Source organism: Centrocercus urophasianus, unplaced genomic scaffold (genome assembly GCF_019232065.1).
Source record: "Centrocercus urophasianus isolate 14NV4802_14NV808 unplaced genomic scaffold, USGS_Curo_1.0 seq_41, whole genome shotgun sequence".
NCBI classification, from domain to species: domain Eukaryota; kingdom Metazoa; phylum Chordata; class Aves; order Galliformes; family Phasianidae; genus Centrocercus; species Centrocercus urophasianus.
In genome coordinates this window covers 2,966,789-2,993,946 of record NW_024884989.1, presented here as the reverse complement: position 1 = coordinate 2,993,946, position 27,158 = coordinate 2,966,789, and the positions used below count along the sequence as shown (strand labels likewise).

Genomic DNA, 27,158 nt, shown 5'->3' with positions numbered 1-27,158 from the left:
TTAAATATTGCCATGTGTTACAAACCACATCATGCATGCAAATCATCAAACAAAATATAATAAGAAAAATCTAAGTTATTTAACACTCTCTCCTTTACAGCATGCCTTTAAACTCATGCAAAATCACTAACACACAAAATCTGTACACGGTTTTGCACTACTGCAAATCTGTTTCTGAAAGTTCAAAAACATTTGACCCTGAGATGCCTTCACATAAAGCCTCACTAGGAAGTTCTAATGATGCTTTCAGTCCACAGATGTGGGTAAGGCACTTCTTATTAAACTTTCTAGAACTCCACGAACGCCTTTGACAAGCGTTTCCAAACACCAACATAAACACTGAGTGGCTTGTGCAACCTTGTTTCATTCTCCTCCAGAGAGGAAAAGGGATCAACCACAAAAGGAAGAGGCCAATTTTTTTTTTTCCTTGTATGCTATATCCTTAATCCCATGCAAACCAACACAGCCTGCAGTATTTAACTGTTTTATAACTCTGGTCGTATTGCTCAGAAAATCATTGGGACTTCACTGTTCACACATTTTTTGGTAACACAGGTGAAGGCAGAGGAAAATGTGACAAAAAAAAAAAAAAAAGGAAAAAAAAAAGCCCAAGAAAACATTGAGTCTCTTTTGATCAAAAGACCAAAAAAAATGCAAGTGATCTAAAAATAAATGCTGGAGCAGAGGTGGGGAGGGAAATCAATCAGCCTTTTCATGCTTTTATTCATTCTTAAGAAAGTCTTACCCCTCGTCCAGCTTCACCCTTAAGTAATGTAACTGGAAAAGATGCACATAGCCACTCGGATTGCTACCTCAATCATTATTTCAATTCTGGTGTACTGACAACCAAGCCTAGCACTTGCAAAGTCAGAATTTCTGGTCTACAGGTGAAGAAAACAAACACTCCAAGCCAGAGATACTCAACTTATGGCCCACCTGGAAAATGCATCCCTCCTCCAATCCTCTCTTACCAGTTCTGCCTGCCTCTGGCACTGCGCAGCAGACCATCAGAGCTGGTCCAGCAGTGCCAGCTTCCATTAGGCTGCAGAACTTCTTCAGGTAGTGCAGCTCCTTCCCTCCACATTGGGCTTTCTGTAAGCAGATCACAGAGCACACCTCCACACCCACCTGCCTCCCGAGAAAGGCAGGAAGCACCTAACTCTTCTTCCTGGTCTGCCTTTAAGAAAGGGAGCCAGTAGGAGCCATAAGGTGCATGAGCTTCTTCTGCCCTCCTCAGCCCAGCTGACTGCCCTCTCCTTGCAAACAGGAAGAAGTTGCCTATAAGGATGCACCAAGACAATGCAATATTGAGCATACTGAATTTATGTTATTGGGAAAAACTTCTTACATGCTCCACGCAGACAGAATGCTGGATCTATTTCCAAAACAAGTATCTATAGTAAATTCTGATTCATAGTGTGAAGTTTGACCTCACGTTACCTAAAATACTAGAATGGGAACACAACCTATTCAGAGAAGCCAGCATTTAAACCTATTAGCTAAAAGTGGCAGCTCTAACAGGGAAGAAAAAAGAATGTTACAGGACTCTTACATGTTAAATGCTGTTCTTTGGTCAGGTAGCAAAGAGATTAGAGGTAAGAAGTCACCGGTGAAAGCTTCCAGATCTGTCCTACACAAAGAGCTCTAAGATAAGCTGCAAAGTACCCCACCTATCCAGGAGCAGCACAGACATTATGGTGGGCAACAGGCATACAGGATCACAGTGCTCTGTTTAGATGGTTATTTGTCTAAATTACGGTGTCCTCTCTCACCAAGCAGAGAGCCCACTCCTATTGACAAGCACCTCCACACACACCCCTCTGATTTCACAGGCTGCTTTCTAAACGAACAATGATCTGAAAGCAGAGAGGCTCATTGTCTTGAGGATAAAAAATGGCAGGTCAGATGGAATGGCACTTCAGGCTGAATGCAATACTTCACAGACTGCCTGCGAGATTAAACTAACCTAAACAGTCATCTAACAGACATGGATGTGAACTCGCCTATGTTACTTACAGCCCACAACAACCCTTAAGAACTACTTGTATAAATGCTTGTGTAAACAATCCAACCTTTAAAACCATTTAGGAATTTTCACTTATCCGGTACAGTAGAATTTCCAGCTTAAAAAGAGCTGCATGATCAAACTTCAATCACAGTTCAAGCACAACTCAAACTCTGACATCCTTTCAGATTAGTTTTAATCTGCATTTTGTCCACTCATCCCAACATCAGAACAGTCAGGTATCCATATTTATTTGCTTATTTTCTTTCTGTACCTGTCACCATGCTCACACATGACAAGTTTAAATCTTTTTGGGGGTGTATTTTAATGCTTACATTACCACACATGCACAACGTTTTATCGCTCATAATCTATAAAGAAGATAACCTTAAACAAAGCTCTTTTAAAAAGTAGTCTTCACATCAGTATGCTCTCTTTGTATTCTTTCACTCCCCCTCAATCTCTGGGGTATATATTCTGAAATTTCACGCATACCATAGAGTATCTTTGGAATGTTACAGTATAATTGTTTAGAGAAACATTTAATGGATGAGCAAGCATCAAGAGGCCATGGTTAAGGGAAGGGAAAAGTTAAAATGCTAGAAGCATTTTGTATTGAATGATCTCAGCATGAAGACAGGGTATGGACATTCGATCCAAAAATCTGGTATTGACTCAGGCAATATAAAACCAGCAGAGCACTGAGGCTCATGAAGGAATCCAACCACCTAACAAAACATCTGCTGCCACCCACCTCTTTCAAACTGCGCTTTAGCAAACAGCAACTGAAGTCATCAAATGCTATAGAACGTTATTTGATTAATACCAAATATTATGAGAGCAGATTACACAACATTGTCAACTTTTTTTTTTATTGGTCACTCACTGTCCCAGTTCACAGCATAAAAAACGAGCACGTGTGCGATACAGAAACGCCAAAGTGGGGGAAAAAGCTGAGTACTGAGTATAGAGACAGCTAGAAAAAGCTGAACATTCTTTCACTACAGGAAACTGCTGGAGACAGTATGCTGTAAATTAAAGCCAATTTTCCTGAATTCCCTGAAGGACTGCTCCTCCCCTGTATTTGACAAATCTCTTAGCAGAGGCCTATCGTTATAGTTTCCTTAGGTCTTATCTCCTGAAAAAAATAAGAAAGTTTTTAGAAGTACACCCAAAATAAAACACATCAGTATATCAGGAGGACAAAGGGGACAACCCCCTCACAGGCCTAACCTTATACAGCTCACTCCAATCACAACTATTAGAGAACAGCTGGAAGAGTTTTGTCTCACATCTATACTTCATTAAATCAAGAAAAAACAAAATAATTGCCTCCGTACCTGAACTTCTGATCAGAAAAATGGTTACTAAGGCAGGAGAAGTGATGCACATCAAAATGCACTGCTCTGAAATCAATCCATTCTTCTCACAGCAGAGCTACAAAAGCCAGGCTTCATACAGACTTGTCTCCCAGTTGATCATGGGTTGCAGCTGAAGCTGGTCTCATGATTGGGCACTCAAATCTCTGCCCAAATGGATTCTGTTGTTCTTAATGACATACGATTTGCAGCTGGTGCAGTACAGTGCCTTCTAGCTTTACACTTCCACAGATTTTTCAGAAACTTGATATGTTTGAGGAACTACTGTTTCTGGGTTACTTTTTGTATAGAACAGGTAACGTCTTTAAACCCAAAAGAGGAACACAAATAGTGCAACTGCACAAATCTCATCTTGTTTAGAAACCCATCAAAAAGAAGCACAAGCTTTATTACGCAGACTTCTAGATCCAGTCCCAATATGTTTTCCAGAACTCCTTATCAAGTTGTAAAATGTGTGAATTTAAATCATATTTAAAAACAATGGATTGCTACTTGATTAAGGCTGGAAGATATATTTATAGACACATAAGATTGCATGGGATTACCCAGGTCACTGTGTTTGCATCCTACTGTCAGGAAAATAACACTACATAAGCTCTTCTGGAAAATTTGCAGCCCTGTCTTAAAATGAGTGTTCATTTTTCACACCCCTCCTCAGTTCTTCAGACCTAAAGCAATCTCAAAATTAGGATATTTCCTTTGCTTTCCAGTTTAATTCGTGAAAGGCTCCATCAGCGACCACTTCAAGACAGACAAAAAACAGCAGATGATGTAGGACAAACTTTTACACTGCATCCTCAAGCTTTCCTATGTCTTTCCCTTAACAACGTAGTTGTGTGCTATTACTGCATATCCAGATATCACTGTCAGATAAACTCATGGTTTTAAAACTGTAATCTTTTCTAATGTCATACTCAAAGGAGAATCCAAATATTCATTCCACTGGGTAACGTTCCCTATAACTGCTTTCATTTGGTAAATTACAGAGAACCATAACACTACTGCTGGTTTTAAAATAAGTCTACAGATGACTTTCTTGTGTTACAGTGACCATCCCAGAGCCTGTAAGTATATTTTTGGGGGTTATGGTAATGGGAAATGCAGCAATGAAGTCCAACAAACATGGGTATGTTAGTATTTTCAAGCACTTAAATCCAAGAAAATCAAAAGCAAATGTCTTCCTACCATAGCATCACAAAACCCAATCATAAATACTTGAATCATAATGTCTGCTGGGATGCTTTCTGCTAACTCTCCATTAGATTTCTTATAATAATACTCAGCACACACATTCCTCCACAGGCTGGATTGATTTCTTCCACAATTCAACTTGTTTTTGCCAAAGTCTCTTCTAGTTCAGCACTGGCTGCCTGCCTAACAAAACAACCTATCTTCATGCCAGAACTGTCATCTTCAGTCCTGTAAATGTATCTTACTTAAAAACATGTGTAATGAACAGTATTTTAAAATGATCTCCAACAAAATTTAAACAGATAAAGAAGCAGTCAGTATCATAGCTCAGTGTAAAGGTATCATTACATAATGATCACACGCACCACAAACTTCTGTTATTTGTTATAAAATCCTGATGACCTGGGGAAGTTATCATGTATTGCCACTGAATGAAAAGCTAACTAAATAAACCTTTCACTATATTTTTCAGTCATCATTTCAGTTACCCCTGAAAAAAGAATACCTGTGTAAGAAGTTGCTCTTCAGTCAGACTATTGATCCAACGTGTGTACCGTTCAGTAGACTCTGATGGCTCTCTTCTGACTTGGCAACCAATAATCTAAGGCAAAATGAGACAAATAGTGCTGTTAATTGCTGTGCACCCACATGGCAACAACTAAACAAAATCCACAAAATTGACATTGAAAACATCCGAATCCAAGAACTGATTGCCTGCACACATTTTCTTAGAGTCCTTCTATGTTCATAATATCACACAGTACAACATGGCACAGCTGCTCTGCTCAAATAAGATAGTTACAGACTTTCAGAAACTCCAGATTCTAGGAAACTCTTAACATGAAGAAGTGTCTTTGTAATATCCTCATTCTTGGAAATACTTGAACCACTTCAGCTGTAATTTTACAGAGACAATAATCCAAAGGCTTATTATATCTAGAATTCAAGATTTCACCCAGAATACTTTGGCTGAAGCCAGAAAATTTGGGAAGTGAATAATTAGAACTTGGATAACATTAGGAAAATAGTGCCATCACCTATAATATCATATGCTACTTACAGTTCATTCAAAATAAGTGAAGAAATCTGTATTCTGATTTGTTCCGTTCATGGTAGAACAATTTAGACTCTTTGCATATGCCTTATACTGCAACAATATGCTTTAAGTTGGTCAGCTCTGAAGCGATCAGGCAGTTGGATTCGAAGATCTTTGTTGGTCCCTTCTTACTGAAGTACACCATTCAATTTCATTTTGATAATAACTGCTCATTCAAGCATTATATTCCCCTTAGTTCAATTTTTACTAATACCGTTCTGTAGCTGTACAGATTAAATATGAATTTTAATATTCTGAACAGTTATTACTGTAATAAACAGCTCCCAGTACGCATCAAACACATGAGAGAGATTTCAACCTAAGCTGTGTGGCTATGTAGAACTCTGCTGCTTGCTACCCCAGGCAGCAGGCCGTGTAGCAGACTGTGGATGGTCCATAGCCTACCCTAAACCTTCACAGGACTTCATTATATATACGCAAAGTAAGCTGACAAAGCTTCCCACCAACTCCTATCATACTACAACTATATTTTGCTTGCAGATTTTGATGGGCAGCTCCCGTTGAGAATGTGTTTATTCACTAAGAATTAACATTAACGCATACATACCAGCATTTCTCAACAGTAATATGGGACAATCAAGTTCTGTACAACAACAGCATAGAAAACTTGCTCATTTTCCATCATAAGCGTGCATAAGGGATACATACACACGTGTGTGTATACATTGACACAGAAGCTAAAGTTATGCTTTCAGGTATGTCTATTTACAGAGCTTTAAGCCCCATGCAGATGGAAATATTCAGGCTAGAGTTCTGGGCACATGGTTAGGAATATATTTGATGTGGGAATAAAACCACTACCAACCATCCTTGCAGGGGGACTGCTGACAGTGAAACAGCACAAGTTAGCTTAATATTCAATGCATTCAAAATAAAAACCTTGGGTAAAAGAAAAGGAAATTATGACTGGCTTATCTCACAAGAATAAAACATCTCTCAAATACAATTTTTCCCCCTCAGTGAGGACTAAGAATTACTATGGATAACTTCACATTTAATTTTCTCCCGACTTGCAACTGATCTTCATTTTCTCCTGATTTGCAGCTCAGTGAGTAACACTGAGGCCGTTCCAGATGGTTCATCCAGAATCCCTTTTAAAGTCAGTATCAGTTACAGTGTTCACAGATGCATTTCTGAAGGGGGCATTGCAGAGGTAAAACAAACAAACAAAAAAAACCAAGAACTTCACAGAAGTTGATCAGATGAATACATCCTGTCCTGTAAGGATTCTTCTTTATTTAAGAAAACAACATACAGAATTCTAGCATTCATTATGCTTATATCAAACCAGCACTCATTAGCCAAGTCAATCATCTTTTCCATATCCTAGGTTTTTATAACTTACAAAGAGATTTTATAAAACTAAGTAAGAAAATCAGAAAGGAAAAATTGCAAAGCATGTTTTTCTTAATAGAAATTCTATAACAACACCAAATGGAAGCTTCATATTTTTTGTTCAACTAGGCACAGCCTAAAATCAACAAGCACAAAAAACAGATTTCACAAGGTAAGAGTTAAAAAGGACAATCTCAAACTAATTTTACTGAGAACCCGTGTTGCAATTAGAGCCAAGTAAGAAGTGCAGCCACCTCTTTCTATCCAACTTGAAATTTAAATGAGAAGCAGAGGATGGAGTTTTGTATTTTTTTAATTCATTTCTGCCTATCTAACCAATTCAAGAAGTGCTGTTAATAGTTTAAGCAATCTTATTGAATCCAGGCGCTCCAGAAGACAGCAATTCCCTCCACTCCGAAGAACAATGTGTTCAAATCTCAGCTCCTTATATTTCCAGAGAAAACTGAATGACTGTGATCAATTATCTCCACGTTCGAGGAAAGAAGACAGACAGAATAGCTGTTAGTAAATTAGATCCTGTCAGATCTTTCCTGAAAATTTCAGAGTTTAACTATGGTTCTCAGTCAAAATTTGCTCCTCCTTTCATACAGCAATGCAGAGGATTCCATTGCTTGCTCCTATTTACTTGTCTGAATGTAGCTTGTAACAATGATTCTTGCTTACTTCACATAGGTCTTAAAATACTTCGAGAATTTTTGAACTGAAAACACCATGATGAGGATAAAATTACTATATTCATCCAGTAAACAAGTTATTTAGGAATTATGCTTATTGCACTGATGTAAATCCACAACAGAAAAGCCAATGGGTTACACTGAGTTTCACCATGATTTGTGGCAGACATGCCTAACAGAAACAGAGCGAGTGGATTATAATCTGGAGACTTACGTGCAAGCACACTAATGAAATCAAATAGTAGGTTAAAAAAAAAAAGTTGATTGATAGCAATTTTATTTTCTACAGCAAACCTCAATCTAACATTTAGAAAGACAATAAAACCAGTATTAGTTACTAATCTAGAAAAAATTATAAAGAAGTAAGGCAGAAAGTAACAAGAATTGCCTCTGACCTTCAACAATCAGATGTTATAAATCAGTGCTATAAGGACAAGTTATTTTTTTTAACTAGTCCAATGAAAACACAGAATAATCATTAGATTATTACCCTTCTACTGTAGTGACACAAAGTCCCTATGAGTTCAGCAGTATTTTAAGTGCCAAAGGTTCATGGCTTTTGTCCAGAATTGATGGCAAAGGGTTAGACAGCTTTATCTCCAGAGCAACAGACTTCACTTCCACAACTGAACAGGACACAGGTGATGACTCTTAGTTCTTGAATTTGCAAAATAAGACCCTGAAAAATCTCACTTTTGTAATCACCAGCAAAGCTAGAAGCAATTGGTATGATGGTCTAACCCAGCATGAAGCCCAAAAATGAATAACAGAAAGGTCAGTGTCAAGAATTAATGTGAGAAAGCTGTTTGATAGAAAAGATAAAGACAATTCAAAAGGTAATCTAAAACCCCAAATTTATGAGTCTGTACATACTTTAATGTCTTTATTACTCTGCTTCTTTAGTGTATCATACCACACCACCTCCATCCCTCAGCCCTTTCACTTTTCTTACTCTCTTGTAGTTGAAGCTCCAAAAGGCAGACACAGATGAATTAAGCACCTCAAAATAATTTCCTATTAAGATGAAGCTAAGATTTCACTCTAATTTCTTCTCCCTTACACACTGGATAGGACCATTATCTATATAATAGCATCGCACTACATGTTTAGCAGTCCTGTACGTGATTCATATGTGGAATTAGAGGAACACAGCGAGGGAGTGACATGTCTAAGACTTCAGGAAAGTGTTCGGAGCAGTGGCTTTAACTTCACTTTTTCCCTTTCACTTTTTACCTAAACATGCTGTCTACGCACACAGAAGTTTTTATTTCCAGAAGGCTTTCTAATTTACTTTTAAACCATGTACATTCACCAACAAATGAGCTGTTGTCTTTGCTTCTCTTCCTCTAAAGAAAACAAATGACAACTTCTTTCTTTAAAAGCAAAGGAATAAAACACCCATAGCTCATGCTCCTATTGGACTTCTGTAAGACTTCCATGGATGTAGCAAACCCACGAGCAGGGCATGTAGAAGCAATCGCCTCCCTCCTGCAGAAGACAATATTGTAAAACATCACTTATCCACATTTTTCCATTACAATGACATCAGAGCAAAATAGACGTAACAGTGTAAATGGCCGTTATTGAGAACAGCTGCATTTTGGTCTCATAGCACAGCAGGAAAACAATTACAAGTGCATAACAAAGTCAGTTTTGTAAGAAATGAAATGTTCAAACTTCTCCCTACCCCAGTGTAACACTGAAATGCTTTGCACAGCACAAAGACTTCCTGATTTCTTTTTATTTTCAGAATGAACATCACTCAAGACTGCTTTGAGCATCATCTTCAGAGATGTTTTACAGACTGATCTTAAAGTTGCCACTATGCAATCAAATGTATTCCTTAATCGTTAGTCAAAAAAATTCCACACTTCTTCAGCTGTACCATTTCTCTCTCAGTGGGATTCTGACTTTTCATTGGAATGGCTGACTTATACAGCTGCAAGATAAATATTAACAACACAGACTAACACATCCTGAGCCTTTGATAGAACTCCTGTAAAGCATGGCTCATTTAAGCAGCTTCTTTCATCCAATCAAAGCCAGGTTTATTTAGAGTACAAACGGCTTCCTCTAGTTCCCCTGTGTAAGGTGTGGCATCAGAAACAACTGCACAGTTTCCCATTTCCTCCATGTCTCTCAGAGCTCCTTTATCTTCTCTGAATACCTCCTTATAGCTTCTAAATTCATGTGAAAGTTTTTTCACTATTGATTCTTTCCTAAGTTTGAAATCACTTTGACAAAACTCCTGCTGGCCCATTTTACATCCACCCAAACTTTCAGAAAGAAAAAGAAACTCTCCATATCAGAAACATCCTTTACAATATTGTGAGTACCCATTTCTACAGTAAAATTGAGTTCATCCGATATTCAACCTTTTTTTACCTGATAGGCAAGACTATTAATATTGTTACACATTCCAGGCATACACGGGCACATTCCTGTACCTAGAATTGAACTGTTAGAGAAGAAAAGCAGTACATACCACGCTCCAAGTGGAAAAAAGTTGAAATGCAACATTAACACACCTTGTATATGAAAGAATAGCATGAAGTGTACAAAGTATATATATGTACTTGTTTTTTTTTAACTCACAGCAATGGACCAAGGCTGTTTATGAAACAAGAGAGTTCTAATCAAGCCAGAAAACCATGACAATCTTTTCTGCTGTATCAGATGAGGTAATTAATTTTCTAGACAGACAACTACTTTATCAAAATAAAGCTAACTTACAGATATTCAGCAGTTTACCAAAATAAGCACTGACCTCTCTGCAGGAAAGTACCAAACAATTTATAATTCAGTGCAGCAACAAACTGTGATAGATAAGAAATATTAAAATCATAAAACGGTTATCTGATTTTACTTGAGTTACCGTATGGGAACTGTTGAGTCATGACCTGAACCACTGATGGAGCACCTGGGGAAAAGACCTGGTCAGCCCTGGGAGCACAGGTGAAGGCAATTCACATGTGAGACGTGAATGAGGAAGAGGTGGGGCCTGGCTGTACCTCTCTTGGACCTCATTTAAGGGCTGACCCCCCACGGGGGAAGGCTCTCTTTTCTAGAGATCCATCCTTGGTGAATCTCTCTCCTACAAGCCTAGAATCTTCTAATACAGGTAAGTAACCTTCTTCTCTTCCCTTATAGCACCTTTCTATGGTGGTGGTCCTTCTGTCATCACATCTCTGTTATAATGCCTTTTCCATTGCGCTCATCTGCCCAATTGCTACAGCTACCAACAAAGCCACACAAGTAAATTTTAAAAAATACAAATACCATAAAGTGAGCTTTGAGGGAAAGAGTGGCCAAATGAAAGCATATAACAGCCTATGACTCTCCCCAGCTGCAGCTACTATTTCACAGAAAGACCAGACCTGCAGTGTCTGCCAGTCCTGCCTGGATGGTCTCAGATGTCCTATGATGATGTCCTATATAATGATCTGAATCTCTTTTCTCTAATAACCCTACCACCTCAGACGATTAGGCAAGAACTTAATGAAGCATGTCTAACTAAGAAAATCAGAATTGGTCACAGATGTGTATTTTATGCCATTAAATTTGAACAGTTTTTAGGACTTAGAGCACTACAAAACTAACAAAACCAGTACAAAAAAAAAAACCCCAGCAATTAAAACAGGGGCTTCACTATGCAACAGACACTCTGAATTGGTCACAGTACACAGGGTTAGCCATAGCATACAAATCTAATGAGCACACCCAGCCACTTGTTGATCAGTACAAGATTCAGGGCTTTAATAGCATTCAGAGGAATGAACAAGGTAGAGTTATTGCATGGGTTACAAAATTGTGCTATGAGTGCGTGTACTCACTGTTCTGTGAGTTACAAAACTGTTCCACTGAAATGCAAGAGTATTTCTGGCATATCTGATATGTATAAACGTCAGTGTTCCATACGTAGCAGCAACGGCAGACATTACATGCCATAACTTGTCCCAACTTTTCACTAGTATTTGTTTTTAAATACAATATCCAGATAGAGAGGTTTCATATTTTCATCATTTTAGTGCTTTGTTTTCCCTTGCACATGTAAATGGAAAAAGAAGTGGGTGAGAGGAAGTAGAAATTAAATGAGTTGACAGTAATTTAAAACAACACATTTTCTGCAGATGTAGCTTTTCTTTTTTTAAATAGCTACAACTTCCTATAGCACAAAGAATCTTTTTTATTTAGCATAGAATCTACAGATTAGAAGGCTGCTGTTGTACCATAGAGGACATGAGGATGCAAAATCAGTCACTTGCCAATTTTAACCATCCATTTTTTTCCATTCTAGTGTTATAATTAAGGGGAACTGTACAAAGAGACACAGACACATAAATTACAAGGTATTAGGTACCCAGTGTTTACTATATTAATGCATATATATGCAAGTGTTTGTGTGTGTATACATACACACAATATGCAAACTGACAATCACAGGAGTTAATGTTCATTCATTGTAAAATCTGAAGAGCAATTTGGAGATGCCCATTTTGTTCATACAAGGAGCCTGGAATGACTAGGCTCCTAATTGAGTGAATCCAGGTCTTCTAGCAGTCATAGCAGCATAGCAAGGGATCACACGCCAGCACCATATGACTTGTAAAACCACATTCTGGGCTAGCAGCCTGTAATGCTATAATGGGATGATAATAGCAAGGAGGCAAAGTCTTTGGCTACAGCAAATGAGAATGGGCCCAAATGCAGCAGCCACAGATGTGGAAATAAAGGAACACTGCTGCTTACCTCTTACCTCCAGTGAGAGATACCTTCACCTCCACTGCTGACCCTTACATGAGGTCTGGGGAGGGGTGGATCCTGGCTTCACCCACTCCAGTCACTCAGCTGCATTGCACACACCTAAGCTCCCCTGAGTTGGCCCTGCCTTCCCACTGGGTGCTCAGTCACTGTTTTAGGCCTTAACACTTCTGTTACACAGCCTAACCATCATCCTGTTCCTTGCAACTTTCAAGTTCTGAAGCCCAAGAATCCTACTGGAATGATTTAATAAGTTCTTCTCTGCATCTTAGTTTTGTCATCCTGCACAGCTCAATGAATCATCTACAAGACTAAAAAAGGAAGAATTAAAAGTCAGACAATATTAGGAATTATGTGCTTAAATCTATTTCTGTTTCAAAATACCGGAGCAGAGAAGCATGACTGTCTTGAAAAAGTTTATCAGCTCCATTTCCAGTTCTGCTTTTTACTATTCTTACTTAGAACAAGTAATTAAAGCTCTAAATCTAATCAATCTAAAATCCATATTTAAAAAAATTCAATGGGATGTATATATTTAGGATATTGCTGGGTGGTATTTCCATCAAATTGTGATAGAGCCATGTAGGAATCTGTCCATAAAGTAACAATTGCAAGAGAAGTGAAACAGCATCAATAACAGTCACTAATGCTTAGGCTTGATTTGACTGCCATTTAACCAAGTTTCTCTTATGACAACTGTATTTCATGTCAAGTAACATTAGCTACAAGAATTCACAATTTTCCTTTTAAACTTGGGAAAAATTGTATTTGGATATTGAGATAAAACAATAATTAGTCTAAAAAATATCCCATGCTACTTAAAAGATGGATTTACAAAACAAACCTATTTACTGAGCAGACTTGGCACTGAGTTCCCAAACAAGTACATGGTCATCTCAACAACTAAAGTATCTGCTCCACTGTAAAAGAATTTAACGTGGCACAGGGAAAGTTTGATATTTATAGAACCATCAGCACTTCTGCATTTTGATCTTACTAGGAGCAAGACTTAAAGCTGATATTGTTACAAGCAATAAAAGATTTTATTTAACTTACAGTGAATTTGTCTTTTGACCTTTTAATTTTAATGCAGTAGAATGATGCAATGTTTGAAGATACTAGTGGCTTTAAGAAGGATCTTGTGACCATTATGTAGCATAATCAAAATGAAAAATAAATGAAAAGAATGCTTTTATGTGGTTAAAATCTTTCCAATATGGAATACACAGGAAAGAAGGTGGTTAAAATATATTTCCTTTGTTTTCTTCCTCTCCATTTCCAACAGAGGAAGCAATGTTCTTCAACACACATGAAATCTGTGAGGTGGTTTGCATTAGGTATCAAAATACAAAAAGTGAATTTAAAGTAATTTCAAAAATTATGAGGTATGTTGACAGTGCTGACTCCCCAGTGACGTTCCTTAGGCCAGATGAATATCAGTTTATTCATGTTCTTGCGGCAGCCCCTTTTAAAAACTCTGGCACCAGTTCATGTTTAAGGTCCACAACAGGATGCTACAAGCTTTTTTTCCAACACTCAAAAAAAAAAAAAAGAGCAATTAAAAACCACGAAAGTGTGAATTTACTTTAATGAATTTGTATAAAACCCAAGAAATCAATGCACTGCAATCAGAATGAGTACAGCTAAGCATCGCATGAATAAAAAGAATGCTGTCATACATGCAGATTCATGAAGTACGAACACCACATCTTGGAAAAACTTCAGTATCACTGAAGGAATACGAGTCTGAACAGGGAAGCATGAAACTTCAGACTTTCATTAAATTTATCTCAGAATGCAAATTAAAGCAGCTCCCAAAGTCCTTTTTGAAGGTGAATGAGTAAGCCCCAATATTTCTGATGACTAGTTTAGGCAGGAAACAATACCAGGTCTCAGAAGTGCTCATTCAAAATCTGCCACGCAGGGATAAACAAGACCTAAGGGCTCAGCCTCTCTAGTATGGCTACTGCGCGTGTAATCTGGGTTTGATGCAAGTTAAGTAAACACTTCGGGTCCTGACAAAGCATTTCTACAACCAGCTCTGTGCTTAGGAACAGTCATAAAGAGCAATATGTTTGCACAATTTCAATTTCGAAACCAATTTGTACATGTAGCTCCACAAAGTGTGATTGGATTAATAACAGTTATTATCACAGTTAAATATCTAACATGGGGAGTAGGGGATTTTGCTTTTCAAATGTTTCACACTTCAGGTAAGTCTTAAAAATGAAACATGCTGAAAAGTCTACACAGCAGTCAGACCTTCATTAATATTAAACTCCAGGAACAACATCCATTTGATGGGTTTATTGACGTGTGGAGGCCAGACTAAGAGCAAATTTAATTGCAAAGGGGTACAACTGGGATGTTTCTCATTTGGAGTATTTGATAAAATGTAGAACAAACTGAAAGTGACACCGTGACTTTGCAAATGTACTGCGTTGTTTTTTCTTCTGGAATAAAAAATAAAAAAAAATCCTTAAGGAAGCTGCCTAATAAAAAGCAAAGACATGGCTGAACTCCAGCAATCTTGGTGATAGATGTGGAAAGGCCCAATTAATGAAAACCACCCTAAAAATAATACTCTCATTGTCAAAGAAAGAATTTTCATCTTCTTCAGCACAAAATAAATACTATTTTCTCTTCTTAAATGTACTCCACTGCCACCACTACAGAAGAAAATCCTCAAACTGTTGCTCTAGTCTTCCACCCTTCGTAACAGAAAACATTACTGAAGTACTATAGATAACCTTTAAAAACCTCCATTAACATTTTGCCAAAGTCATAGATATAATTTTATCTGTATGCATTTTTAAGTATTGATACTAGATAGTTTTATTTGGAGTTAAATTTTCCACAAGCTGATCAAAAAAGTTACAGGCAGTGCAAAACACTGGAACTCTATGCAGTAATAAAGTTCTAATAAAGAGATTTCTTACACTGGTTCATGAAAATATTTTTTTCTGTACATTTTTTTCCTCAGGATGAAAAAATGAACTGATTTTAGACAACTGTGGTTAATCACCTCAGGAATACAGTTTCACTTCCCCCTCTGTTCACACCAAAGAGGAACCAGACTCCACAAATCTACTTAAGCCCATTTAGAGGGGCAAATTCCTACTAAGAGGGTTAAGCAAACAAATTCGATCCATTCACCAATGCATTGAGACATGCCAATTCTCAACCCATTTCTCTCTGATAGCTGTTGCATGAACTAAAGCTTATATTAAAGCTAAACTCTATATGCGCTGCTTGCTGGGACACGTCTGGGCAGTACAGACTGATCTGTCTCAAATCTGCTGAGTAAGAGAGACAGAAGAGCTGATGCAAATTAACCAAGGGAAAACAAAGATTACTCATGCTCTGAGCAATTAAGATCTTAATCATGTTTATGTCCAAAATAAAAGCATTTATTAAAGAATAATCTGCTAAGCTACCTGCAACTAGTGGAAGATGAAACAATTAAAAGGAGATTGGTAAAGCTGGACTTCAATAGAAGACATGACACAATGAGAGATTACCAACAGCCATTAACTTATTATGCACAGGAAGGATGGAGTTCGAATGCAGGGGTTTTTCTATCACACCAGAGAGGCAGTATTTCAACATTATGTAATTATGTTTAATGACAGTTTAGTGAAGCTTCGCATATGCTAATTCTTTTCACACCTGCAAAATTACATACAAGATCCTACTTACCTCTTTTTATATTTGTGACTAAAATACTAATTTAAGTAGAGAAAAGGTAATAAAAAGGAATAAAAAGGTTCAGATTACAGAACGGAGTAGAAGAGGAATGGTGAGGCCAGTCCAGAGACAAATCTGCTGCTGCTTCTTCCTGACTGAAGTCCTTGTCCACTCCATCACACTCCTTCAGTTAAACAACACCTAGCCCAAAGCTAGATTTCCCATTAATACAGCACAGATTTTCACTGTGTAGTGTCATACTCTGATCCAAATAAACTGAACAGTCCGTGAGCACATTTAGACTTCAGGATGCTTCCTAACAAGTTTACTAAAGTCTTCACGGTTTCTGGTATAGGGGAAAAAATTAATACAATATTCAATTATATGAAAATCCATACAAGATTTAGAATTTCTCAATTGCAATTGGCTCTTGGTGACAGATGACTGTTTTAAGAATAAAACATACAGGGTGTACAGAATACATGCACTATCTCAATTATCCCAGCTGTAGCAACACAAACAAGGCTACCTTTTCTATTGGAGTAAATCCTTGCGTATGTGCAAAGTAATTATCAGATGTATATTAATCATTTTGACTTGTTCAAGAGAAAGTACCAATGAGGCTCAGCATGTAGTCTGAAGGCTATCTGTTATTTTCAGGATTACTCCAACAGTAGACTAACAAGAAGATAGAGCAAACAAAAGGCTTAAAGAAGTGACCAACTTTGTTGGCATCTGAATGTAATCACTACACACTGAGGATTGCCATGCTCCCAAAGTGCTGTTGCTGACTGCCAGTGGATAAGGTGACCTCCCTCTTTATTTTTATTTCTTATCTCACCCTCTCCTTTCATCACAAAGCAGCCTCGCCTGGAACAAAATAAATAAAACAATTTCCTGCTTTTATTCCAGGTTTCTGATAATAAGCAGGAACAAAAAGCCCTGTTAATTTAATATATTATGGCATAGCTGCTCAATAAAATGCATCAGTGAAAAATTCTGCTGAATCAGGCAGCATTCTAAGGAGCAATGCTGTACTAGAACTCCATCACAGGAGTTTCTACATGTGCAGTTATACCTGACATGAGATAGATGAGAACATGTTCAAGGAGTGCTTGGATTTTGTGTTGAGGGACATGATTTAGTGAGAACTATTGGTGACAGTTGGATGGTTGGACTGGATGATCTTGTAGGTCTTTTCCAACCTCGCTGATTCTGTGATTCTATGTCTTAACTATTCTGCAAAGCAAAGCCACCTAGGACACAGTATTCACATATAGTGTTCTTTCTGTGTACTGAACAACCAGAGCACACTCTGACTTACAGAGCTGCTCTGATAAGGGAGAATGTGTGTGGATAGCATGCCAAACGACCTAGAAGTACCACCCTCCTTTCAAGGAGCCACATTTATTGCCTTTTAATCTTGTTGCGATCAGAACAAAACAACCCTCAGTATTTTTTAAGCCATTCCCAGTGCCCTCATGGATTAACATAAAAACCCTGCCTCTTATTAGTGCAAAAATAGTTGAAACATTGTAATCCTTTAGGCATTTTGAAAAAGAATCAGACCTCATTATTATGACAACCATAAAAACAAACAGAATGCTGATGTTAAAAGTTCTCTTTCACATTATTATCTACCACTAAAACTATTCAATTATACTTAAAAGACGTGATCTTCTCATTTGATTGTACACTTCTCTGCTCCTGAGAAAGTCTTGCGATCTCAGATATCAGTTCAAATGAAAAACGTGGAAGCTGAAAGGACTGATATAATCAATGAAAGCAGATCCTTTTAGGCACAAAAGAAAATGAAGTGATTGTTTTTATCTGCTGCGAGAACATTCAAGATAGTGATGTCTAACCAGATGCACAGGGCTGAATAAGGATTAGATAAAGAAAGTGGAGAAAGGGAAAAAAAGTCTTTCTAACATGTAATAGAAATGTGCAACAGGCCTAGGCGAGCAGATTATACAACAACTACAAAACTCTTATCTGCTAGAATATAACTTTCAATATCAGGAAAGGTATGTGTCAAACCAGAGGAAAAAAAGTGGGGAAAAAAATTAAAAAAGGAGAAAAAAGACTTCATTTCTAAGTTGAGTTAATTTCTGACATTCAAAGAGGATGGGGAAGAAGACATGTGATGCTGTGGCCAGGAGTTGTGCCTAAAAAAGAGGACAAGGTACCTCATTCACTTGCTCAGTACTCTGATTCTTTCACTGACTGTGCAACATTTCTTTACCCAGAGGCAGATGAGCAGGTCTGTGAGCTAGTAGTGTGTCATAAATTGTCCCAGTTCACTCGGTCCAATCCACCACCTTCAGGTCACGTTAACCAAAGATACTTAGAATTTAGTCAGTTGTTTAACAGACTCAGATAATGCTATAAGTGAAAATTGCCGCAGGCATTACAGGTATTGACCTCAATCCAAGTTACAGCATATGCCAAATACCTGCCTTAGAAATGCAAAGCAGTGAGGGCTTCTCGTTGAGAAGATACAAATGGTATACTCAATTTGCTCTCACGTGCCTAAGTATCCTACATGTTTGAGAAAGAGGCTAGCAATCTTTTTAAAACAAGAAAGGTTTTCACTTTAACACAGGTACAGATTCACTGCTAGTGAAAAGAGAAGGAAATAACTATGTCCTCTGTCTATGTTGTAATGCCAGCTATTGAGAAGACATAGGAAGAGCACAGGTGTACTGTGGGGGTACACATATACTCAAAAAAAACAGTGGTGAGAGGAGTAAGATCAACACCTCACCATGCTAAGAAGAAAATCCACTGCTTGAAAAACATCTAGTATGGCTCTAAGGCAGATGAGAAGGTCAGTGGATTTTGAGTGCAAACAGCATATCTGATCTTAGCATCTCTTTACTCCTTCCAATATACAGAACCCTTAGCAAAATCAGAACACTGGAAGAGTTCTCCAAGTGGCACAGTAGCACAGTAGCCTGGCAAAGCACTGCCAGGTACCTATGCATCTCATGGATGAGGAATTTCCTAGCAAAGCTTTCCGATGCTATTCGAGCTCCTTGAGATTTTATTGAAATCGCATCCATTCATGTCACCTCAGCACGCCCAGAGCAGGTGGAGATCCCAGCACTCTGCAACGAGACAGCCTGGGAGCAGATTCAGATAACAATCTCCTCTGTCCTTGAAACAAAAAGCCCTGGGAATTCTTAAAGGATACTTCTCTGCCTATATTCAACAGCAGAATAAGTGTGGGTCATAAGTGTGACAGACTGCATCCTTTATATCTGTATACATGTGTGTGTGGTTTGGGCAAGCATATTGGAAGAGCACATGGCGTGGGCTTCTCCAAACTGAAAAGCTTTAAGGGAACACTAGAATGTACACAAAGTTGGACTTTCTCCAGTAAGTAAATAAATAAAATAAGGCATCACGGCTTGAATTTCTCAGAACTTAAGAAAACACGATTTGAATCTTCTCACTCACTAGTGAGCATATATGATCTGTGACAGCAATCCTGGGTAAATGGAATAAGGTCAATAAATGGAATAGGTACTGTTTCTAGGGATAAACAAACACTTGTGCAAGATTTCATAGGTGATTTGAAGGCACGCGCTGCATAACCTAAATGCATAGGTGGTGCCATAAGTTGGTAGCTATATGAACAATAGCCAGCTGCCAAACTGCAAAAGGTAGGTATTTGTACTGAGACAGAGGTTAAGACTTGTAGAAATATGCTGAGTCTCAAAAACTTCCATCCTCTGAGAGTCTTCTGTTTATAGAAACTGTCAACAGAACTTTGCCATAATATAATATATTCATATATTCACCAGAGGTCAGGATGATAGTGGTTCTAGAAAGCTGCATTTAATAAAAAGTATCAGTAATTTGCTTTTTAGATCCAAAATCCTACAACGTAAACGTTTCCAACAACAGGACATCTCTGTCATAGAGGATTTTTTTTTTTTTTTTTTTTAGTTCTGAAGGTAACAATAGCTTAAGAGAGTAGAGAGGAATTTTTGTTCTGTCTTTATAGAAGCATGATTAAGTAGTCCTCAGTACAGGAAACTGGATGATAAAGCTAGGGGATGCTGCAGCATTACTCTGCTACCTGATCCTGGGGGCAAGCTGAGAGACACCACTTTCTTTGAACAACAGTTGGCTGGGAAATCATTGCAAAGGCATCTAATATTTTGGGTGCCACTGTTTCTTGACCAGACTTCAAGTCAGGGTAAGGCAGTCTGTACTCGTGGTCAGAACATCTGTGGATAGAATGTTCTCAAATCTTTTCTCATGATAGCTGAAGCTACAATAGAACTGTCAGGGGTCCTTGGACCACACTGATGTGCTCAGCAGAAAGAGCTGGAAATGTTCTCTTTTTTCCAAGTCTTTGAACTAGAATTCTGGACAACACAGTATTAATGCAGAAGGTATTCTTCACATGACTATTACAAACATTTTCTATACCTGTAACACAGAAAATATCTACCATGCAATTCAAACATGTATTTGTTTTTGCCTTCTTAGGGTTCAAGAACATAAAACAGGAAAATCTTTACATTTAATTATTACGTAAGGTAGGAAATAAAATAAAAAACAACAGAATTTTAAAGAAAAAAAGAAAGAAGGTCATTGCCTACAAAGCTGCATGGAAATCCTATGATTCAGTAAAAGGTTGAGAGAGAAATGCATAAGGAAGGCTGCTGTACAAGGAACACGTATGTCTTATCCATTTCATTAAGGTTTAAGTTTACCATTTTAGTAAGCTTTGGAAATAGACAAATAATTCCATCCCAAAACAGGACCATAACTTTAGCTGGGAGCATGCAAAGAACAAGTCTGTGTTAAAACATATCACGAAGACATACTCTCCACTGTTCATACACTCATTTACTACGTACTTGATTCCCATTTAACAGCTCACACTCAGTGTTGTTAGGTACTAACCTATAACAATATAAACAAAACAGTTGAAGTGTTTTCTAAATAGACCACAAATTGTCTGGTTGAAATTAGCCTAATTAAAAAAGTCTCAGTAGATGCACACAGAAGTCATACAAGCAAGAAATAGGATAGCTCTTAACACCAGTTTCCACAACTGGATCAACTTGTCTCTCCAGTCTTTTGGCATTTCATTACAGAAGCAAATTAACTGATTCATATCAGAACAAAAACAACCTTCCATGTATTTTTTTTATTATGTTCATAGTATGAACAAGGTTAACTGCTTCTCAGGTGCTACTAAAACTATAATTTCATAAATTACATCGTAAGGGTTATCAGATTTCATAAGAGACCTAACACAAGTGTTCCAGTGAGCAGGTACACATCCCACCGCTAACCAGCAGGTTGTTGGCAGGCATTTCTTAGCTGAAACAACCGCAGTAATCTCTACTTTGGTGTAAGTGTCTCTGGGAGAAAAGGAGAAAGATGTTTAATTCCCAGGCAGTAAGAACATGAAAATTGCCTGTTTTGTTAGAAGAGCTGCAGAAAATGCCTTTCTGACAAAAGTCAAGTGACCTTTCTTTACCAGAAATGTCCTGCACACTGCTTTCATATCTGACATTTTCTCATGAAATTTTCTCCACTTATGCCAATTTTTGCCAAACGTTGTTGACAGGAACACAAACTCAGACTTCAAGTTTATAAGGGAATTTGCATCAGTAGCATCAACAAACGAAATAATTGGCACTGAAATTCATTTTTATTATTTTCAGGTAAGGAGAGCAAAATACACAAATTCTCTCCGAAGGTCCTTATCACAGAAATTGATTTAATATCAAATCCACACAGATCATAACCCAGTTAACTCACGGATCATTTCTGAGTGTTCGTTTCACAAGAATAAAAGGCATTCTACCTAACATTTTCTTTTGCAGTCAGTCATAGGGGAAAACATCAATTTAACTGTAGGCTGGCTTATTAAGGATAACAACCCATACATTCTTCATAGTTTCTTAAACATTTAAAATAGTTAAACCATATCTGTAGCCAATATTTTGGTAACATCTCACATTACCTAGTTGGGTCATACAAAAAAAGCCATTCTCCTTTCTTAAAGTGACACACGCTAGGGAAACTATCTGAAAAAGAACATCACTGCCATAATGACATCTGATTTTCTAAACAACAGAAGCAGAAGTTCAAAGTTACGATTCAGTGCAAGGATTAAAAATTAAGGAATGCACTGGGTGTTGCTTTGCCTCCACCAGCCCTACTGCAAAATTTTCACCTCCTTTTAAAGATACGCCCAGCATTCTGCAACAGAAAAGCACAAAAATTCACAAGTACTCACACTGTTTGGGTGTTGAATGGCAGCTTCATACTGCAGTCTAACCCGCTGTGGCATCATCACATCGTCCTGAAATAAACAGCACGCTGTTACTGAATATAAAAAGGGTCACAGTGCAGCATTCAGACACACATTAGAATATGCTGTTAAATTAACATCATTTTACTGGCTTGTACCCAGACATACAAATGGAACAAATATGAAAGTCACTGTGACCATTGCTTGGCTTCTTTCAAGCACAGAAATAACGCATTTGCATCTAACTTCATCAGTGCCCACGAGCAAGTGGAACTAAAAATGAGAAAGAACATTTTAAAAAGGCATTCTTATTTTCATCTGCTACTTTGCTTCAATCTCAATAGATTAAAATACACAGAGAACCATTCCCCTGAATTTTCTCTAAGTGATCTTTCAGTGCCTTCTTTAAAATATATAAAAGGAAATGCATGTGGGAAAGAAGGCCAACAGAGGAGTGTATGGCAGAACAACAGTCATTAACAAGAAGTAAACAACTGTAAAGTACACACACCAATAAGAGATGCAGCTGATAACATCCTCAATTCAAAAAGTTCTTCACATTCTTTCTTCATAGGCATTCTTTGCAGTCTGAGCTGTATGTAGTTCTGTTGCTAAGTACAGGCCCTCTGCCTCTGGATCTTCCAGTACAACATGTTTCATAAGCACAAAAAGCTTATTTGAGAGTTTATGAAATTCTAAGCAAAAGCAATAGAACCTCAAGATACACAGAAAACACATCAGTGTTGACTTGGCTTTGAAACACTACTTAGATGTGAGTTTGAGGTTTGTGCTTTTTTCACTTGTAGCATGAAGGTCTGCTTTATTTACACATGACAAGAGGGGTTGCCTTGAAAGAACTTAAACTTCCTTTCCTTCTTTGAACAGATAGGAGAAATCTCTTTAAAATTATATATTTTCTGCACTATGGCTTTAGTCTGTTAAAACAACCAATTTTAGCACAGATTTTCCTCCCTAAGTTTAATCTCCTAAGTACTCTACCTGTATTCTTTTCCATTTTGGTTTCATACTTTTTCCATCTCAGTATCAACTCCAGCTTTCTTATACAGTTGTTAAAAGTAACAGAAGTAACAGAATTAGATCCAGCTATTGAACACAAACCAAGGTTAAAGATAAAACAACATAATATTGAAACTGATTCTTGCACCACACAAGTTCGTAAGAGCAGGAAGAGATTTACTGTCAAAAGCATTAGTCTGCATGCTGCATTTAAGGTAAGTTTAATAATAAATGAGAGATGTTAACCATTCTCAAAGGCAACATAGTGGAAAAGAAAAATCTGATTTTTCAACCTTTGTGATAAAGGGAGAAGGAAGCTCTCCACATCAGTTACTTTGACTAAAGGGCTTGTCTTCTAGTCTACTGTACCAACAAGTCATCAAGTACACGTTACAGCAAAACACTTATCCTATCCCCTCAAAGGACAACAACAACTTTCTTTGTCAACTAATTGTACAGCTATTTTTGAAATTGAAATGTGGTTTTCATGCACAATACAGAGTTATACTTTGACTGAACTTTGTTTACTACCTTAAGAATTAATTATAACTCTTAGATGTCACCTTGTTTAATTCCTACAAAGCAATAATACAAAATCCATCCATAAGAAAGGAATGAAAATGCTCAGAATGAGGTCACTTTTGTCTCTTACAATATACAACATAGGCTCTCGTGCTAAAATACTCCAACATACATGATCCAGCACAGCAGATAAATTTCAACAACTCATGCGTACACAAGGACGAACAATAACTTCACTTAAATCATTCAAACCAAATTCAAATGCTCTATTCAATGTCACGCTTTTTTGAGCGGACAACTTGACAGCAAAGGTTCCCCTACCAGAACACTGCAGCATTCAAACTCTAGTGGCAAAACTAACAGAACTACAGAACTGGGTTTTAGGCTACCATCGAGACCATCGCTAAGCTGGATGTTACAGAATAAGAAGGAACACTATGACCACAAAAAATGGAAAATGCCCTTTAAAAAAAACAGAACAAACAAACAAACACATTTTTATTCTTTAATGCTTGAAAATGATGAACTCTTACCCAGAATGACCTTTAACCTTAAAAGAAAAATGCAAACATTTATTATTTTTTATTTATTCACCTACAGTTTTACACATACAATGCACTGAAGTTTAGTTTTGCTATGCCTGAGTTCATGGAAAGAGGGGGGAAAAAATTTGTTCAACGACTTTAATATTAGACAACTAAATGTTCAATTATTTTATCCAGTTGCACATTATATAATCACAAATGATTATAATAATTAAACCAACGTTTTTCAGGATATTTTTCACTAATGTCATGTCAGACAAAAGACAAAAAAAGTAAAAAAATATTTGAATCTAACTGCAAAAGCATATTTAATTTGTTTTGAAAAATGGACTACATTCAGAAAAAACAAGGTATAGTCAGTCTGTGCCTGTCTCCTAGGTATGTGTGAGTAGGGAAGATAACATTGAATATATATATATTTAAGTCACAAAATCTGTCCTAGTAATAGAATAGGAAAACAAAAAATAATTAGTAAATAAAGCTTTCAAAGTGACTCTCCACCAAACTTTGTAGAAGAATGTAGAAAAATTAGGTAACACCTGGATTTAGTTTCAGCTAAACAGGTACGTAGGTGCATACAGTGCAAACAATGCCAAGCAGGTACAGAAATACAGCACCACAAACAGAAGGCAACATCAGGCACTGAAAATAACCCAGAATTTGTACAAATGTTGTTGATTACAAACACATTTCCTGTTCTGCAGTGTCCATTCTGAGTAGGGAAACAATTTGCTGAAGGATGGGAGAATGAAAAGAACTTTATTTCACATGAAAAGCCAGCAGGGATTTCTAAACAAGCCCAGATGTGTTTCTGTCAGTGGGAGGCTGTGATCTCCATCACCTTTCAGTCCGACAGGCACTCGACTGCTTGCATTCCTACCAAACCTGTCCCTTCTGTAGAACATTGGCTCATTCCTGTTGAGTTCTATACAGCTTGCAGATGCTGCAGGATCAGCAAAGCTCATTATACAGCTATCAGCTGGGCTGTTTTCCTTCCATCCAGAGGCACGCACAACTACAATTATAAGCACGCACAATTTACACTGAGCTAGTTGCTTTGTTTTACTTCATTCATATGTTTAGTTGAAGCAAAGGAAATTAAGTCAATAATCCGAGCTAAAGGATATTATTCAAAGCTGTTGCTGCTTCAAGTATGTCTTTCTTTAGTCATTCTGAGTAAATTCAAACGATAAACATTCACTGGCTTCTTCAACCAGGCAGGCTGCCTAGACCACACGGAAATCCACAGTGATAACTTGATAATTTTCCATTGAAAGTTTTTTAATTCCGCTGCAGGAAGTGAAATAAAACATACAACTCAATGCACAACACAAATTTACTTTTTAAAACCAAGGACAAGCTCACATTAAACGATGCACTAATTGAAGCTTAGTACTGTCCTGTCTGAATCTCACATCATAGACCTCATCGTATGCTTTTCTAATTCCCTTCATTTGGCTGTTCAAAAAAAAGCCACAAACAACAGAAAAAGAACCCAGCGGACGCACTGCATCCTGACAGCAATGGCACCTCGTGCACTGCAGATACTGCAGGTGAAATGCAGCTTGTTGCAACATCAGGTGGAAGGCTTGATTCCATGACAAACAATACGGCATCTCCAAAGTCTTTCACTGCGCCCAATGGATGTTCATCTATCCTGCACCTGCGTGGACTGTAATTAAAATCTTCCTTTGCAATTGTTCAGTGTAACTCCCTGAACTGAGGAAGCAGAAGGCCTGTGACCTCCAAAAATCGCTCTGTCAACAGGAGCATCAGTGCAAAAAAAAAAAAAAAAAAAACACTCATCACAGGCAATTTTCCAGAGGCAAGTTTTAAAATTAGCCCCACACTATTAAAAACATTAACACTGTGCATTTGAATGGCTGTTGTGCAGACACCTGAGCAGAGCACATCTCAACTACCTGTCAGTACTTGCAAGATTATGGGGAGGAAGCAACTTTTCTGCCTCTGAATTAAATTGAGGGAAAAAAAGCAACAGCAAAGGAAACACAAGTCTAAGAAGCTGAATTTATGGTGCTCTCCTTTTCTCTGGATCGTGGCAACATAAAGGCCTATAAGGGAGGACATATTTGGTGACCTTGGGCACCTGACTGACGAGCACATTGCATCAGTATAAAATTAATTAAAATCTTCCTATGAGGACTCGAATGGCTAGAAATACTGCAGGTCAAATAAAAAGACACGCTCAAATTTCTTCTTAAACAGTCAAGAATCCTCCAACAGTGAATAAACCTGAAATATTGGGAAGACTGAACGTTTCTTAGGATCCAATGTGCGTTCTTTTTAAATAAACACGTTTTTATAGGCAGTGTTTGAGTGTCAATGAACACAGAGATTCAAATCAAGGAATTTTTAGTATAACCCTCCTGCTGTGCTAAAACAGACTGAATGTTTATAGCAAAGATGGCAACCACTACAGAGAGCTGACAAACTAATACCAGGATAAAACGCAACTGGTAGATAAAGAAGCCACAGATAATTTGAAGAGGAGAAAAAGTAACTGTGAAACGTGTTAGCATAATTAGTGAATTCTATTGTCATCACGACCAAGATTTTCTGAGACTACAATAAGAACAGTTTGTTAAGTATCTTCACAT

General features: G+C 37.6%; 1 protein-coding gene across 10 annotated transcripts in view; it reads right to left on the bottom strand.

The window, feature by feature from the left end:
• The window catches only part of B3GNTL1 (UDP-GlcNAc:betaGal beta-1,3-N-acetylglucosaminyltransferase like 1), a 112,685-nt gene that overhangs the window by 74,715 nt on the left and 10,812 nt on the right, over positions 1-27,158 (bottom strand). For all 10 annotated transcript variants that reach the window (XM_042833237.1, XM_042833228.1, XM_042833229.1 and 7 more), the window contains 2 exons: positions 22,442-22,507; positions 5,081-5,176 (listed from right to left, as the gene is read on the bottom strand). In XM_042833237.1, coding sequence (XP_042689171.1) covers positions 5,081-5,176; positions 22,442-22,507 — 162 coding nt within the window. The remainder of the gene's footprint in view (positions 1-5,080; positions 5,177-22,441; positions 22,508-27,158) is intronic.